Source organism: Centruroides vittatus, unplaced genomic scaffold (genome assembly GCF_030686945.1).
Source record: "Centruroides vittatus isolate TY-2023 unplaced genomic scaffold, ASM3068694v2 contig_732, whole genome shotgun sequence".
NCBI lineage: Eukaryota > Metazoa > Arthropoda > Arachnida > Scorpiones > Buthidae > Centruroides > Centruroides vittatus.
In genome coordinates, this window is record NW_027122469.1 from 244,633 (window position 1) to 259,008 (window position 14,376).

The 14,376-nt window shown below is 31.0% G+C and overlaps 1 protein-coding gene across 1 annotated transcript in view; it reads right to left on the reverse strand.

Moving 5' to 3' along the window:
- The window catches only part of LOC136980899 (uncharacterized), a 33,221-nt gene extending 19,191 nt beyond the window's left edge, over positions 1 to 14,030 (reverse strand). Inside the window, exons 1-4 of the mRNA XM_067277102.1 lie at positions 13,738 to 14,030; positions 9,223 to 9,430; positions 9,008 to 9,161; positions 7,812 to 7,983 (exon numbers count right to left, since the gene is read on the reverse strand). Of these exons, the coding sequence (XP_067133203.1) occupies positions 7,812 to 7,983; positions 9,008 to 9,161; positions 9,223 to 9,430; positions 13,738 to 14,024 (821 nt within the window). The 5' untranslated portion in view covers positions 14,025 to 14,030. The remainder of the gene's footprint in view (positions 1 to 7,811; positions 7,984 to 9,007; positions 9,162 to 9,222; positions 9,431 to 13,737) is intronic.
- Positions 14,031 to 14,376: the final 346 nt, after the last annotated feature.

Sequence of the window (14,376 nt, forward strand, 5' to 3'; positions counted from 1 at the left end):
AGACATGTCTGTGGCTCAGATACGATATATCAAAGATTAAGACCTATATTTCCGAACAACAATAGATGTAAATGAATGCGAAATTTGCAACTGATTGTTCGAAAAAAGTCTAACAAATCTGTGGATTGCATCCAGCAGTAAAATTTCCCTTAGATATTTGTTAGACAGCGATGCTCGATATTTTGATTATACATGCTGCATTTCAAAGGTACGTAACAGCAGGATGTAAACACAGGGTTCACAGATGTTTTCGGACATATTCTGATCCGTTGAATCTTAATTTATATGGTCGTGTGAAGATTCTTATCAGTTTTATGACACATATTTTGGTGTTTGGCTGCTAATATGAAGGCAACTTCCATTCGAAGAAAACATGTTTTCGCCAGAATTTATTTTCATACCTAATATTTTAAATAATATATTTTATCTATTTCAGAAGTTAATAATTATGTCTTTGATGAACTTTGTGTAAACAAAATTGTTTATATAAAGCTTGGAATTAAAGTTAACTCTTAAGTTGGTGATTTGACGTGTTTTGTTTAAAAATATATAAACATTTTCTACTAAAATCGATATTAATTCAAAGAATTATTAGGCAATATAAAGTGTCCTGTAAGTTAGAAACTACAGACAAAAAGAAAAAAAAAAAAACATGTTTACATATCACGTTGCAATGGGTCAAGTTTGATAAGATTACAATACTTTTCCGTGTTATCTTATAACAGCGAGAAAAGTAGAACGAGGTTAATAGTTTTACTACTGCTCCATTCACCTAAAATAAAATTGTTTATAAAGACCATCGTACTGTTGAAACATAAAATGTTCAACACAAGTCAATCGCTAATTAATCTATCGATAAATGTCGACGTCGTCGCTCTTAATTTCCTTTGTTTTAAGAATAATATTTCCAGAATGATTTCCATTTTTTAAAAATTCAAAAACAGTTTAAATAATTTATTTCGAAATTTACATCAAAATTATTTAATTATTTTACGGTCAAGTAGATTACGTTTTACTTGCCCGGTGTTATACAGTATAACAGAAGGAAAGATTTATTCCAAGAGTAAGACTTTTATTTCGAAATATCTTTCCTCGACTGTAGTAGTTACAGAAATGCTCGCTTGAGGTCGATATTATCGCTTTGATTTCCTGATAGCGTATCTATAAACATCTCGCTCCACTTTTATCAGTGTATAAAAGTGCAGCGAACTAGAGATCGAGCTACATTGACCTTACTGACTGACATTAATTCAGTGAAATCAATGTGAATGAGTTATTATTTACTAACTCAATGATATGAAGTGTTTGACTAAAAGCAGACTTTTCTCAGAAAATGTAGCAGCCCATTCATAGCGCGAATTTACATTTATGCGAGAAATCTTGCAACTCATTAGCAGCTTATGGGGTGCTATACTCCACATTTAATTATAAGAGATGGTAATACGTAGGACAGAATCTACAAGCCACAGAAAATGTCTGTCAGGGTCGAAAATACTTTTATATAACATACATTTTTAGATAGTGTATACAAACACCAGCCGCAAATAGATTTGCAACAGACAGCCGGCATAATATATGATTATTCATAGATTTTGCGATAAGTTAATATTCTTATCAGTATTAAAAGACTATAGTATCTAAGAATGCGTAAATTAGATGACATCACGTCCCTGCAATGAATAAACTTAACCTGATGAACAACCAAGATTTAACATTATCACAGTATCAGAGTGGTGTTATGTCGTTATAAACGTTCTTATCAATGCCGTCACTCGATTATATAATACGTAAATTTAACCTTCTTATCAGTAATTTAGTCTTTCTCCTGATAATCAGTCGTTTGGCTAGACGTTAAGATTTCTTTTTATATGTTTTTCTTCTTCACAGTAGCAGGAAAATTATTATTATATTCTTTTGTTTCTGATTATTTTTCTGAAATTATATTTGTAATTCTCTGCGAATTAAACGAGTGCTCTTACTTTGTTTTAGTTTTAGAAGGAGAATTGCTGTTAGGCTGTACTAGTTCAACGTACACGATAATATACCTCACGAAGAAAAATTTTATTCTGTGTTAATTGTCAGATGAAAATTGAGGTATTGTGAATATTTTCAATGTATGTTTTTAGTTAATAACTTTTATTAAAATTTTCTTATTTATTAAGCAATCTACTTTCATGATAAGTATTACTTATTGTAAATAGAAACCTCAAAGTAAGCGAAATTGAAAAATACTTCGTATACATGCTGTGTTTAATAATTTAATTTTAATTCGGACAATCTACTTTTTATGTTAAACGTTATTTACTGTATATGGAAACTTCAAGTTAGAGGGAATGTAAATATTTTGTATACAGTAAAACCTGTCTACGGCGACCACCCACAGTTCCTTCAAAAAGTGGTCTTTTAGACAGGAGGTCGTCCAATACAGGTGGTGCTGTTATATCGTATTTCCGCACGTACTTTGCGCACAGATATGGCTAAAAAGCCATATATACTAAGCGAAACTCGAGGTGAGCAACAATAAGCGAATTTTTTCAACGATAGAACTATATTGGTACTGTATTTAATTCTTATCCAATAACTGGATTAACAGAAGTCGTCGTGATTTTATAAGATTTAATACCAGTATTTTAAACATTATTACGGTATTCGCATTTTCTCGATTAAAATGCACACTTTCTTTTTTTCCGAGATAATTAATTCAAGTTGGTTCTCTTCGTTTGCTCCTCAGTTACGTGTATTACGTCATCGATATAAAAGCGCGTGGTATCTCTTTACCACTTCGGTTTTGGTTTTCGTTAGTTTAATCTTATTTTAACTTTAAAAATACCGAAGAAAATATTAAATACTAAAAATACAGTACAACAAAAAAATTATTAATAATAAAAATGATTCTATTATTTCTGCTCATAATACGATTTCATTACATCAATGACAAACGCGGAATCGAGAAAAGAAGGTCGCTTGTAAAACTGAATTGTGTTAATGCGTTTATTGTTTGCCTGCGAAAATTACTTGAATATTGTTTTTCTAAAAATATCGCGGAAGTAAGGTAGGTTGATACTGATCTATTGCACATCTACCGTGTTTGAGCTACCAAAAATAAAATAAGTTTTATCAAACGATGAGATCAGCCGATTAATTGTATCATGTACAATATTTAATACCCCTAAGTAGGTCTACGGTAAAATAAATTTCGTTTTTCCACAGTTAAACTTCGCGGCTAATTGCTGTTGTGATAAACCGTTTTTACTTTCTCTGTTAACTTTAACCCGACAGTTTAACGACAGCGTTTTGCATTTCTTTCGTTTTTAGGACAATTTCGAACAAACTGAAATGAAATTCTTTGTTGCTAGACTAATTCATTAACACTTGCACCTAATTTCAAGGGTGGGCGAAGTGCCGGAGGCGGGTTCGAACAATAGTTTAGACACGGAAGTGGTCGCTTATTACAGTTGTTGTATGTTGTTTCGGATCAAAAATGGATGCCCGCGGTCGCGTTACACAGGTGGTCGTTTAATACAGGTAACGTATACGAAGACTCTATGTATAAACTCTTCCGTGTCAGAAATTTCTGCCCGTTTTGACAGATGCCCGTCGAATGCAGGTGGTCGTCTAAGCAGTTTTTACTATATATGTTTTTATTTTATGATCTGTATTTTGTTTTGTCTCAATAAATGCGACGCGTAGGCGTCCATGGGCCTTCCTTTTTCATCCCCTTTTTTATTCCCCTTTATCACTTCACCTTCATTTTTATCTTCAACAACTTTGTTTTTTATTTTTACCTTTGGCAATACCACTGAGTAGTCTTGGGTTCATACCCTATATAAGCTAAAGTGGCTGAAGTGTTGGATTATATTTGTTATGTTTCTATCAATACTTAAACAGAACCATGGTTATGTTTTATTGCATTCAGAATTATTACATTTAATATATGTAAATAGAGGCACTGTTGATTCAATGAAAACATAACAAAGAGCTAAACCATTCAGCCTTTAAAACTTACTTTATAAAAACATGTCAAAACACTCTAATAAAGCATGTGTGTATCCTAAGAATTCTTCGCTAAAAGATTGATGTAAAGTAAAAATATATATACAAAAACATTCTTATGAAACGCTTTCTATTTACATAAATACAGTAGAAAGTAAAAATGCATTTTCTTGAGCTTTCGCCGTATTTTTGCCATTGAGCAACCAAAAATGAAAGCGTGGTGAGCTCATAGTTTAGAAGAAGCCTTAGTCAACCTGTCCGTGCACATGAAACACGGACTAAATAACAAAGTAAAAGTATCGTCCATATCTATATCTGCTAGAATGTGTGATATACGTTTTGTTTAGATTATTTACTATTATAGATTATTATTACTATTATAGGTTATTCGAAATAATAAAAATAAATGTGAATTTATTACTCGAACATATAATAAACCATTTCAATCTAACAAAGTTGTGACCTTTTTAAATATTTTACGTTCAAGAATTTAATAAACATTAACTGTAATAATAATAACTATGTTGTCGATTTTCCGAAACCGTGTTTTATAATTTCCTATAATTCTCAAACACAAGCCTGTGTTTCTATTAAAACACTTGGCGTTTATTCGTCTTATTCAGTTGGCTCAACTGAATAAGATGAATAAACGCCAAGTGTTTTAATAGTAACACAGTTTTGTGTTTGAGAATCATAAATAATAACTTTATAAAGTCTCTTTAATTAAAAGAAAATAATACCTTCAACGTACAATTCCGTAAAGTCCGTGTGCAATTTTAAAAATTTATAACTTTATTAGTATTTGTGATAAAAAAAAAATCTGTATAACGTATTATAAAACTTAATGTACTAGTTTTAAGTAAATTGTTTGAACAGTTTCTAAATCAGAAATTTCCTAACAGATGGATTGGAAGTCGTCGACCGTTTTCTTGGCCTCTACGTTCGCCAGACACGACTCCATTTGACCTTATTTATGGGGCATGTCAAAACAATAGTTTATGCAACCAAACCTCAATCGTTAGAAAACCTGAAAACTAAAATAACAAATGTGATTTCAGGCATTACTGTAAATCAATAGGCAAATGTTTTTAGAGAATTGCAAATTCGTATTACCCTTTGTATTACAAATGATAGTGGACATGTGGAAACTTAATAAAATACAATAAAACTGTTAAAAGAAACAGATGTTTTTATAACTAATACATTATACATAACTTTTATAGCCCAAATACAAGCAAAGTTAGAAATTACACACAGACTTTATGGGCACCCTATATAAGACAAACATGACGGAATCAAAAGCAAAATCCAAATGAATAGCATCAAATCGTCAATAGCAAATAACGAAAACACAAGTCGAGATCAAGGATGTAAGCACAAGGTTTACGGATGTTTTCGGACATATTCTGACTCGTTGTAACTTAAATTATACGGCCGTGTGAACGGATTCTTATCACTTTTATGAGGAATGTTTTCATTTTGGCTACTGATGTAAAGGCAACGTCAATTAGAAGAAAACATGTTTTCTCCAGAATTTATTTTCATACTTATAAGACTTTAAATAACGTGTTACTTATTTCAAAATTAATAATTATATCTTTGATAAAATTTGTGTAAATAAAATTGTTTATATACAGTTTAAAATTACAGATAAGTCTTTAAGTTGGTAATTTGATTGGAAATATATGTTTTGTTTCAAAAATATATACCACTTTTTCACTAAAATCAGTATTAATTCAAAGAATTATTAGGCCATATAACGTGTTTTATAACTTAGGAACTATAGACAAAATACATGTGTACATACCATGTTCGAAGTGATCGCTGTCTTCTTGAACGCACTAATTCAGATAGATGTGCAATAATTATTTAATTATCGACGTCTACTGGAATTCAAACCGAAATAAACTGTTATATGAAGATAAAGTTAGATGAAAAATTAACAGAATAAAATAATCGGTCTGTAAAAATGTTCTATTCGAATAATAACATCTGCCGATTTAAAAAAATGCTGGCAAGGACTCTTGCTGGAAATTCCGGCAGGAGGTTATAGGGACCATTAGAAAATCCGATAATTTTCAATTATATTAAGACTTAAAACTTGACCACTTTGATTTTGCAAATTATTACTTATGTTTGATACGATTACAATACTGTACTTCCCCGTGTTATGCTATAACAACTGGAAAAGTAGAATGACGTTAATAGTTTTACTACTGCTACATTCACCTAAAATAAAATTGTTTATAAAGACCATCTTACCGTTGAAACATAAAATGTTCAACACAACTCAATGGCTAATTAATCTATCGATAAATCTCGACGTCGTCGCTCTTAATTGCTTTTGTTTCACAAATAATATTTCCAGAATGATTTCCTCCTTTTAAAAATTCAAAAACGGTTTAAATAATATATTCCGAAATTTATATCAAAGTTATTTAATTATTTTATTGTCAAGTATATTATATTTTACTTCCCCTGTTATATAACAGAAGGAAAGATTTAGTCCAAGATTAAGATTTTTATTTCGAAACAAGAAAGGACACAAACGAAGGTGAAATTTGCAATTGATTTATCCATAGAACCCCATCAAAATTGTGAATAAAATCTTGTGGAACCCAATAATAAAATCTCCTTTAGATATTTGTTAGATAGAGATGTTCGAAATTTTATTTTATATACTTTATTACATAGATAAGTAGAGACAAAAATAGGAAATATAGCACGTGAAAACTTTTAAGATTAAACTTCTGACAGATATTTGTGAGAAGATAACGAACTTCCTACTTTAAGATTTCTGTAAAAGTTATTTGCACACGGTCTATTCATTCTACTCGACTTTTGGAAAGTTTCTATGCACAAATCGGTGTAAACAAGTCACGCGGATCGGATAAATATGCTTTGGAGCCTATTTGGTCTGCGGGCCATAAGTTGTAGATACCTGGCTTATAAATACAATGCTAATTATTAACTAATCTAGCCGATATTATGATATGTTCTGAAGGAGGATTGGATTGGAATAAAGGTAAGAGGCAATGCAACACTTAAACGATCCGCAGAGGAGAAAATGCTTCTCATAAGAACCTTCGATTCTTTTTGCTTTTAGTATTATTCAGAACAGCCATCGCTCCATCTCTCCTCGACTGTAGTAAAAATCTTCGCAAGAGGTCAATATTAACGCTTTGATTTCTTGATAGCGTATCTATAAACATCTCGCCGCGCTTTTATCTATGTATAAAATTACAGTTTTAAATGCTAAATAGACAAATCGATTCTTTTTACCGAGTTGTTAAATTGTACAATTATCACACATTATTACTTACTTCGCTATTTTTAATAGTTAAATTTACTTACGTCGCTAAGTATTAATTTTGCATAATTTGGTTCCCCAATCGAAAAGTTCAGTCAATATTCTAGTTGTAAAAATTTCTTTCTATTTATAATTATAACGTTTACGTAATATTTTCAATGATTTTTACAAAAGATATGGTTCAAAATTTGTTTTTGTTTTCCAACACTATTATGTGTATAAATAATTTTTTTTCTTGTAACAATAAATAATCAAGGTTGAAGGCTTTTAAATTATCTGTTAAATTATTATGTGAAAAATAAAATTGTAAAGAAAGAGAGTTTTTGGTTATGTTCAAAATGATTTTTCAAATTGTAAATTATTACAATTTGAAAAATATTGTAATTTGTTACATTACTTATTTAACACGAATTAGAGAAAGGAATAATGCAATTACATTTCATTTTCAGATATTTTCTATTAAAAAATATAATTCGAAGGATATAACACATCACAATTATCCGTTTACATTTCTTTTATTCCCGTTATTTGCAAAACTTCACAATTAACAAAGATTTCGCCATTTTCTGTTTGAGAACAATATTTCAGAACTGTCGGTTCTGCCAACTTCCAAAGACGATTCCTCACTTCAGTTTCTATGCCATCGAAGATTCTATCTGGCAATATTGCTAAATGTGTATCTACAAAAGGTAATTATAATTTAATGAATTTCATATTCTTAGAAAACAAATGAACGAGAAGAATTAATTAATTCGTTAAAACGAAATAATATCGTATAATGGTTAAGTCTCACTTAGTTTTAAGATTTGAGTGTTGATGTTTGCCGTCTTAAAGAATGAAAGAACAGAAAATTTAAATAGCCGCTTCAATAATTAAGTTATGCCTGGCGTTCTTGTTTTTATTTGACAGTTTAATACTAATTTAATTTTAAATTAATGCTGTAATTCATTTAAAATTGGCCGACGGTATTTACATTTTAATAACATGCAGAAACATTGAAGATACAAAATGTCTTCGAATATCTGACTTTAAATAAGAAGACATTTTGTATCTCCTATAATTTGTATTTTTTAATGCCGTAACTATTAGGTCCAATAATGGCCAACTTCTCACTGATAGCAGTTACGATGTATCGTGTTGTGTTCTTTGCTAGTATTGTAATTTTATTCCAAAATTTTTTAAACACCACGTTTCGTACATGTGATGTATGTTGGACATTTAATAAAACATTTGTAGCAGTATTTTTCAGAAATCACACTGAACAGAAAGTCTTTTAGATAGGTATACGCATTTATTACTTTTCTTAACACTTTTCTTTAAATGTCGTGATCGAAAACAGAAAGAGATAAAACTAATCCTATTCTAAACTATAATGTACCAAAATAATTTGAATATTATAAAATATTACTATAAAGAAATGGAATGTGATGTGACGAAAGATTATTTATGTTGAGTGAGGCTTTCAAAAAAACTACTACATGAGTTTTATTGAATACAGAATTAAAAGAGGAAGTGATTGAGAAAATTACAGTTGTTGTACGAGTACACGCTAAGTAATGACACTAGCCTCAGCATTCTGCAGTAAGGATCACAGAGGGTCGCTGTTATTCGAGGATTCTATCACTAGGCATATATGTACGACGAAGTCTTAATATATAAATTTATATAATTAATATACAATTATAAAATATTTAAAATATTTACCTAAAAAATGCTTAATGTCAGCGTAAAACACGTCAAAAACTTGACATTTACTATCTGTCACTTGAAGACCAAAATCAGAAAGGAAGTTTGTAAATTCAGTTGGTATATCCTTCCAATTTAGAAAAGGGGGAAGTGCGACAAGCATATTTTCTCGCTGTAATTGAGTTCCATTCGATATTATAATATAACACTATTTAGAGTCAAAATGGACGTACCTTTATGACCTTCGTCCATTCTTCTATGTTGCTCAATTCTCTGCATATCGAAAAAAATGGATTTTTAATGAAAAAAGTGAAGGAAAAATATCCACTAGGCTTTAGAATCGAATATATAACAGAAAACAATTTTCTGAAATCCGATATACGATGAAATACGTAGAAAGACACGATTTTATCATATTTTTCGAGTTCTTCAACATTTGGTCTGAAAATCATAAATTACAATAATTAATTTCTGCTTCTTAATGCTATAAATATTTTGCGAAATAAAAATTTCGAAGTAAACCACGAATTTCGAAACCGCTTATTATTATGGAAGATCCCAAAATTTCCTTACTATTTGTTTTGTGTCAAGAGTGGCATTTCACATTTGTTTCGAATATCAATACAATATTTACATTGCTGATCTTAAAAAAATCAAGTATACAAATGGTAGAAATACAGTAGATTCTCGCTACATCACACTTCATTACATCGTCATTCAGATGTATCGCGCCTTTTTTTCGTCTTCAAAGTATAAAACTGCTTGAGCCAATAATTAAATATATATATATGTCGCCATTGTATCTTTACAGGCAAAGAAATATTACCTAATTTCGATCGTTGGCATTGAAATCAAAATTGTATGAAATATGATATGATATATATATAATATTAAAATATAATAATGCCCAGTGGCGTATTATAGTTTTATGGGAAACAAGCAATTTTAAATTAAGGGCCCTTTGTTGACTTCAGATATTTTTCTTCGAGGGAATTTTCTAAAGAAATGTTTTCTTACAAAAATATTGGTTTGGGGTTTTCTGTTGCCCACGTGGGAACCCCAGGGAATTGCTGATATAGCGCACAAAATAGAAGTCGACACGGAGATGGAAAGAAGAGAAAACAAGTGATGGATACGTTGTTTATATCATTCATTTGATTTGTTTCTAGACATGACTGATAAAACGAGCTACTGTAACCAATAACTTAATTATTAAAATTTAACCCTTTACCCGTGAGGTGAAAAAAAATACATAACCCGTGAGGTGGGGTCATTGTGACGCCAGAACTTTTGTTACAATTTGTGTAATTCAGAAAAGGAAGATAAGGAAAAATATAATTATAAAATACTTTTTATACTTTATTTAACACACCAGAAAAATAAAATAGAAATTTTAATAATCAATTATAACTTTTAAAAATCTTTAAACTTTTAGAGTACTAATAACACTTAAAAAAGTTTGGCGCTTAATTAAATATACATCTACACCATGTATTGCCGCCATTCTTATATATTTGGGAACTTAACATTACTAATAAGTAATAAAAGAAGTAATAAAAGAAGAAAAAACGTTTTTCTCCCACTTTTTTTTAACATTACAATTAGATTGAAGAAAATTTTTACATAACCCGTGAGGTGGGGTCAGGTTGACCCCAAAGCAAAAACTTTAAGCTCGTACAAAAAAGTATGGACTGACAGTGAAACAAACTTGTGTTCCAACGGTTCAAGGTCAACTAACTTGAAGGTACTAGGAGTCTCCACCACTAACACTGGTTGACAGACTAGTAAAAAGCAAAGTTTTGCTGGGGTCACAGTGACCCCAGCTCACGGGTTAAGGGTTAAAATATGTAATAAAAAAATCAATTCATTATTATTTCTATAATTATTTCTTTGAAAGAATTGAAGTCTTATTCGAATTCCCAGAATTGAATTCACATGACATTTTTCGAGTCGAGCAAGCAGATGGCAATAACTCATTATTTTTTACATTTGATGACGTCCTCATTGCAAGAACCTAAACAGTCTCTATCTAGAACAGTCCTGGCCAACCCGCGACCCGCGGGCCGCATGTGGCCCGTCACGTTAAATTGTGTGGCCCGCTCAGCGATATTATATATTTATTAAAACTTTTGATTTCCGTGATGTGTATACCAAAACGATTAAATAAATGAAAATTTGCCTGTGTCATTGTTATAATGCGCAAGTGCGAGTACAAACTCTTGGTATAACAATAAAATCTTATTCATTTTGAATTTGTTTTACTTTTTTAAAAGCATGTTTGCCTAAATTGTGGCCAGCCGTAATGTTACGCGTGATCAAAGTGGCCCGCGAAACAATTTAGGTTGGCCAGGCCTGATCTAGAAGCTTCCGTTCAGGAAATCGAATGCAAACAAATCCAAAGTATATCACTGCACATAGAATTATAACTCTGCTTTTAAAACTAAAACATGCATGTTTTACTAAATGTAATAGTTTTTTTTTTAAATGTACCGTATTTTCCGGCGTATAAGACGACTTTTTAACCCAGGAAAATCTTCTCAAAAATTGGGAGTCGTCTTATACGCCGAAAAATACGGTAGTCATTTTTATGTCACCCATATTCCAAGATTGAGTGACACGTGGTTGCTATTGCAATTTTATTACAATATATATATTGGTACCTATCGAGTTTAAGCCATTGCAATGCTACTGAAATCTAACTCGTTGCGTATATATATATATATATATATATATATACGCAACGAATTGGATCTCAGTACATTGCAATGGCTTAAACTCGATAGGTACAGTACCAACGTAGCGTGAAAGTCGATATCACAAATCAACGAAACCAGTATAAAAGTCACCAGTGTTGGTTTTATGACTTGCAAATCAATAGGCAAGTTGAGTTGACAAGAAGCTGTGTGTTGGACTATCGTTACAGCTGAAGAAACAACTTCTATTATTTTCACAAACAACGGGGTGAAAACAATACGCAAGAAAGAAAGGATCGTATGGAACTAAACAACGCAAAGGAGATCTGTCAACATTTGCTAGAAGACTTTTTATGAGAAGTTGGTCGCTATTTAAGTACTAATTACGTAATGAAAACGCGGACAAGTCCCAAAACTGCGATAAACTACCAGTTCTGCTGCTCTAGTTTTATCAGACTGGTGGATGACGCTCGAGAGGACCATTTAACATAGAAATGTTTACTGATGTTTTTTAGTATTAACAAAGTATATAAATTGAGTCAAAAATCAAGTACCAATATAAAAATATTAATAAGATTAAAAAAAAAATTGAACAACTGCCGTTTACACATTTCGAAAAATTCATTCATGGGATGCAATACAAACGAATCTTCATTTAGTTGCGGAGTTATCTTAGGAACAAATCACCTTGAGACATAGATCAATTCGAAGTAAAAAGTATACATTTGCATAATATTAACTTGACTGTACATCAAGACGGTGTCGGTAATAACGGAATGACTATAGTAGCAATTATAATAATTAATTAAAAAATCAAGAAGACTTATTCTAAACTGATCCACAATTGAAACAACAGTATAAGAAATACACTATTACAATATTTCATTAAAATGACACAAGGGATATTTATTTCAGTGAGACTTCTACATCGTTAATGCCACAAAAAAAAATTAAAAAGCAAAATCAATAAACGACTGTAATTTCGAAAAGTAATATTGTTTGAAAGCTAAAAAATATTCATGCAGACTGCATTTCCTTTACTTTTTGAAGCACCCTGTAGGAAACAAAAAAAATGAAATGCTTAACAATACTTTCAATAGAATCACACGATTTCTTTTGGAAATTGCCTACAGCCCTAAACGTTGAAAAGACAGTGTCTTGGAAGAGTATTGTTGTTATATATCTAAACAAGGTAAAGTATTAAGTCTGCTTCAATGAACATTTAATCCCTATCTATATCAATAGTAATATTGATATAAGCCGCGAATCAGAAATATCCTTTCGGAATACAAAGTATGCGATAAACAAAAAGAAAAATTAAAATCTGCTATATCAAGAAGTAATTACAGCAAATCCGTATTAAAGACACCAATAAGATTGTATTTTACAACAATGTTTAGAAAGCATCAAAAAGTTAACCGATTGGACGTGTGCTGGACATACGAAATTGATCCGGCGACAAATAAGAGACTTTGTTCCAGACATCTTTCAGAAAAGCAGGTCAAAATAATATATAACTTATCTAATTTATCTGTCACATAGAATTAAGTTTTGGAACTTGATGCTTAAAAAATGAAGAACGGTGTTATTTTTAGGAATGTTATTTAGTGACGTTTCAAGGAAAAATGAATTTTGAGAAAGTTTTGTTTAATATCAAATGAAATACAACAGAAAGACAATCTGGTATACGAAAGGCGAGGTTGGAATGAATGACTTTCCATGGAAACCTCGTCCCTATTTAGAATAGAATCTGTTTATAAACTGGTCTCTAAATGCTACACACGCGAAAAAATCTTGAAAATCTTTAAACACAGCTTTAATATCACTGTTTAATGTAAAATCGTTTAAACAATTAAAATATATAAACATGTAAATTTATTATTTTATAGTTGAGAACTGGGTGCATAGTAGACACTCTTTATTCGGCTAAAGATGCCCAGTGTCTACTTACATACCCAGTTGTAAAGTATAGAATAATAAATTAGAGAAGACGCGGTTTCGAAATATGTCAATAATGCAAATTTATGTTATTATTATATAAATTTAAAACAATACCTTTGAAGGATGTCTCGGACTTTAAATTCAATTTTTTCGTCGAAATATTTTTTTCTGGCGTACTCGATGTATTCAGGCATTATGTCTATGCCGACGATTTTCTTAAATTTTGGACATTTAGGTAGTAGAATATTCTTAGTGGTTCTTCCTGTACCGCATCCAATATCCAAAATAACATCCTCGTCACACCATTCCATGGCTGGAAAGTGTGAATCTAAAGCTGATTCTACGTAACGAAGGATTAACGTGGTGCTTAATCTTTCATAATCTTCAGCTGTTCCTTCCATATTTTCCTGAAATTTAATAAAAATATTTCAGAAAATTCAAAAAAACATAAAAAAATGATTTCAGTTCGAAAAACTTACACAGTTACATAAAAAACGTGTTTTATCGAGGAAAGTTGGAAATTTGGCAGCATCAAAAGATATTGGCACGCTGCATGAGCCGTTTTACATCTTTCAAATGGAGACCACATTAAACGGTATCTCGTACATTGCGAAAATATAGCATTAAACTTGTGCACATATAATATTTGTTGCTTGCAGCGCTAAAAGCTCCTTGGTGGCGAGTTTTCGTACTATTTACTTTACGGAAATATTCTGTACGTCCTGCAATGTTTTCACGCCATATTCGATTACA